Source organism: Frankliniella occidentalis, unplaced genomic scaffold, assembly GCF_000697945.3.
Source record: "Frankliniella occidentalis isolate FOCC.00 unplaced genomic scaffold, Focc_3.1 Scaffold90, whole genome shotgun sequence".
NCBI classification, from domain to species: domain Eukaryota; kingdom Metazoa; phylum Arthropoda; class Insecta; order Thysanoptera; family Thripidae; genus Frankliniella; species Frankliniella occidentalis.
In genome coordinates this window covers 1-3,789 of record NW_026267219.1, presented here as the reverse complement: position 1 = coordinate 3,789, position 3,789 = coordinate 1, and the positions used below count along the sequence as shown (strand labels likewise).

At 55.7% G+C, this 3,789-nt stretch overlaps 1 protein-coding gene across 1 annotated transcript in view; it reads right to left on the bottom strand.

The window, feature by feature from the left end:
• LOC113216013 (venom dipeptidyl peptidase 4) overlaps positions 1-3,381 on the bottom strand; it is a gene marked incomplete in the record, with an annotated part of 14,315 nt that extends 10,934 nt beyond the window's left edge. The window contains 8 exon segments of the mRNA XM_052269350.1: positions 518-976; positions 1,414-1,637; positions 1,710-1,830; positions 1,958-2,067; positions 2,139-2,290; positions 2,375-2,702; positions 2,936-3,033; positions 3,112-3,381. Coding sequence (XP_052125310.1) covers positions 518-976; positions 1,414-1,637; positions 1,710-1,830; positions 1,958-2,067; positions 2,139-2,290; positions 2,375-2,702; positions 2,936-3,033; positions 3,112-3,259 — 1,640 coding nt within the window.
• Positions 3,382-3,789: the final 408 nt, after the last annotated feature.

The following is a 3,789-nucleotide window of genomic DNA, read 5'->3' as shown; positions in this document are numbered from 1 at the left end:
CTCCGCCCTGCTCCGCCCTGCCCGGCCCTTATCGTCCATACCTTCCCTTCCTGCTTCCCTTCCATCCCTTCCTCGACGGCGCCTCACTACCGCCCGCTCCTCGCTCACCGCACAACTAAATGGAAAACGACAGCAATTCCGACTCTGGACAGGCTAGCCTATTCACGGATAGTTTCTGTAACAATTTGGAGGGCGATTTGTGTACGATCGGGTGAAAGTTGACGAAGATGAGATTCTAGCGGTGGTGGGTGGTGAGCTATCAACCACCACCTTCTTTTTTGTGGCCGTTGGGAGGGGACACTCTACCCATCTTATAAGCTATTTCAGAGAAATGGGAAAGAAGAACAGCACGAATAACAAGGAGGCCTGTGATTCGTCGCTCAGGTGGAGGGGGAGACAGGACGACGAATCGCGGGCCACCTTGTTATTCGTGCTGTTCTTCTTTCCCATTTCTCTGAAATAGCTTATTGTTTAGGGTGCCGGCTCCCCGCTAGCGGAGCTCCGAGTGGGTACTCACACGAACACAAGCAGTGGGTACTTGGTGGCGCCGCTCTTGTCCATACCGGGCGGCAGGTACAGGCGTACCCGGGCGTTGAAGCCGCCCTCCACGGGCACCCAGTCGTCGTAGAAGTCGGGCCGCAGCCTGGTGGCCAGGCGGGCGCGCAGGTCGGCGTTGTCCTCCCACATGCGGATGAGCGCGGGCTTCCCCGCGGGCGTGCCCTGCACGCTGTAGAGCGCGTAGTAGGCGGGGTCCGGCCCGAGGCACGAGAGCACGCCGTACGTGAACTTCTTGCTGAAGAGCGCGCCGCCGTAGGTGCAGTCCTTGCCGAGGAGGGCCTTGTCCGGGTCGGCGGGCAGCTTGCACGTTAGGCACTCGGGCGCCGAGGCCACCACCCGGTTGCTGCTTCCGCCCGGCGCCGACACGCGGAACACCTGCCTGTGGCCGGGCTCCTGCAGCTCCGTCTGCAGGTAGTACCTGCCCGTGTAACCGGGAGATTGGTAAATGAAAAACGGCACTTGTGGGGTGCAGTTGACCGCACAGACTGCGCTCCATCATCATCACACAGCCACAAAATCATGGCTCTCATACAGACGTAGGAGAAGTAGGACGCAAAATTAATTTTGTGCTCAGGAATAAACGTCATGAAACCGCAAAAGTTCAGGCAATGTTAGGGCAAGCTCTCATAGCGCCTCGTAGGTAGGCAACATCGCGCATGTAGTGCATGCGTGTACCGCGGGGTGGCCTACCTAGAGTTTCGCAGGCGCCGAGCTCCCACAATTTGAGAAATGAATGTACTTTTTTAGGCGATCTCTACGAAGGTACAAGAGCTGTTCTCAGTCAACCCTCCAACAAATTCGGTTTCGGGCGGAGGGGTTTGTCCTGGCACCTGCCGCCACACGCCGTGCACTCACAGGTAATCGCGGTCCTCGTCCCAGCCCAGCACGCCGAGGACGGTCACGTTGCCACTGGTGAGGAAAGTGACGGAGGCCTTCTGCCCGTCGTCCTCGGGGAAGGTGATGACGGCCAAGTGGTTGTGGTCCTGGTTCGGCAGGATGGCGGCCGCGCGCCGGCCCGACGAGTGCATCTCCAGCGCCGGAGGGTCCACCCAGCCGGCCCTCTCGGACTGGCTCAGCGCCTGAATAAAATGAAGGCAAAGTTCAGCACGTTGCTGCCCACACTGCTGCTCATTAATAACAGTGGCAATCACCTCCGTGCAGGTGCCGGTCTTGGTGTCGCAGCTCGAGATGATGTTCAGGTTCTGGACGCGGTTTGTCCAAGACGCCAGTAGGCGCTTCTCCGTCCAGAAGCAGCCGTACAGAATGTGGTCCCTGTCAGAAACGAGCAAAGCTCTCTGGTGACTTTTTGTGTCCATGGTGTACACTGAGGTGGTCATGTTCGTAGTGTTATTTACAGAATCGTTTTAAATGCACCACAGACACATTCCACTAAACTTACTTTGTCACCGCTTCCGGCGCTGGAATATCGACAAGGGTGACCTTCTTCGTCTGTGCCACCGACTCCAGGTCGACCACCCTCAGGTGAACATTCGGGTTTGGCGTGCCAGCCTAAAGATGAAAAGCATGAGAAAAGGGGCGAACACGTGAACCAAACCTAAGACTGGGGATTGCTAACGTACTTTCGGGTAGGTGATATTGACCACCGTCGGGTACTGGCTATCGTATTTGAAGTAGAACGTGTGGTTGACGTGTGAGTCGTCAAAAGATGCGAAGGCCAGTTTTTTTCCGTCCGGTGATGGCCACATGGCAGCTCCAGAGGCAAGCACCTCCTCTGCAACAGAGACAAAAAGAGTGAGTGAAACGCTCACATGTCGCAGCAGACAGAGGCGTGTGGCCGATGCCGACCGACGCTCACCTTCGTATACCCAGTCCGGGACGCCGTTGAAGATGAGGCCATCCACGCCATCCGTGGTGATGGCGACGTCGGCGCCCGCCACCTTGGCATCCTGACGGTAGTAAATGTTGTTGTCCTTAGTCACCCAGAGGATGGACCTGTCGCCGGCCCACACCAGGGAGCGTAGCTGCTGATCGTCGTGCACCGGGTAGAACGTGTTGTCCGTCGTGTCGTAGATGACGAACTTGGAAGTGGTGGAGTGGCGGTACACCTTGTCCGTCTCGTAGGCGATGGCGACCAGCTTGCCGTCCTTGGAGTACGAGTCGATGGAGCTATCGTTGTACCGTGACTGGGAGAGAAGGGAAAAAATGCTCTTGAGATTGTGTGGAAAACGATAGACTTTTCTACATTCTATATCAGTGTATCCAAATTGTTCAAAAGAAGAAGACAAGTAGGAAAGTGATAGAGGTGGAAGTAGATCAAGCTAGTATGGTTTATTAGCGGGCGAAAGACCTTCGCAGAACATGTCTTGCCTGTAGAATACTAATCCTTTAATCACCAAACTTTTCCATTGGCACTCACTAGAACGCCGCTTGGCACGATGGTCCTGTTCGTCTCCGTCCTGACATTGTAGAAGATGACTTCGCGCGTCGTTAGGTTGTAGAACCGCAGCTCATCATCTGCAAAGAGTGTGTCCGCATAACTGTGGTGCTCACCTTAGCTGACGGTCCTCCCCGGCCGCTCCTTCTCGTACTCACCTGCTACCCAAGTGCCCTTAAACGACCTGGCGATGAACTTGGAGTCGACAAAGTCCTGGAGTTGAAAGGGTTCCCTCTCGGTGGGGTCGGTCGGGGCGCAGGCTGCCAGCGGCACCAGCGCCAAGAGCAGCGCCAACACCTGGTTCATTTTATTCTCTTGATGTAATTTCAAAAATAAAGTTAGCTCAAGATAACACGTTCATGTGCGGCTTCAGTTGCTTCCCCTTCCCGCCCCCTATACCGCGTGAAGAGTAGCGATTGGTAACAGGTGAGAGTCCCGCGGATTGATAGCGACTATTATCCGCGCAGCTTATCTAGCGCTCGTGTTACAATGACAATCACACACACACACACACACACACACACACACGTGCGGGCCCCCGCCCACACACAGTCACTCGCTCACAGACATACTCACACACACACACACACACACTCACACACAGAGGCACGCAGTAATTCCTACCCTGCCGGTGTCGGTGGCTCATTCCCTCACCTACAGCCATAGACAGTTAATCGCTAATCCCCCGATTTCGAATACCGTCTCCATCGATAACGGGGGGGCAACCCGACAGACTAAGAGATTTACGTGCGATACACTGTTTCTCCCCCCCCCTCTCTCTCTCTCTCCCTCTCTCTCTCTCTCTCTCTCTCTCTCTCTCTCTCTCTCTCTCTCTC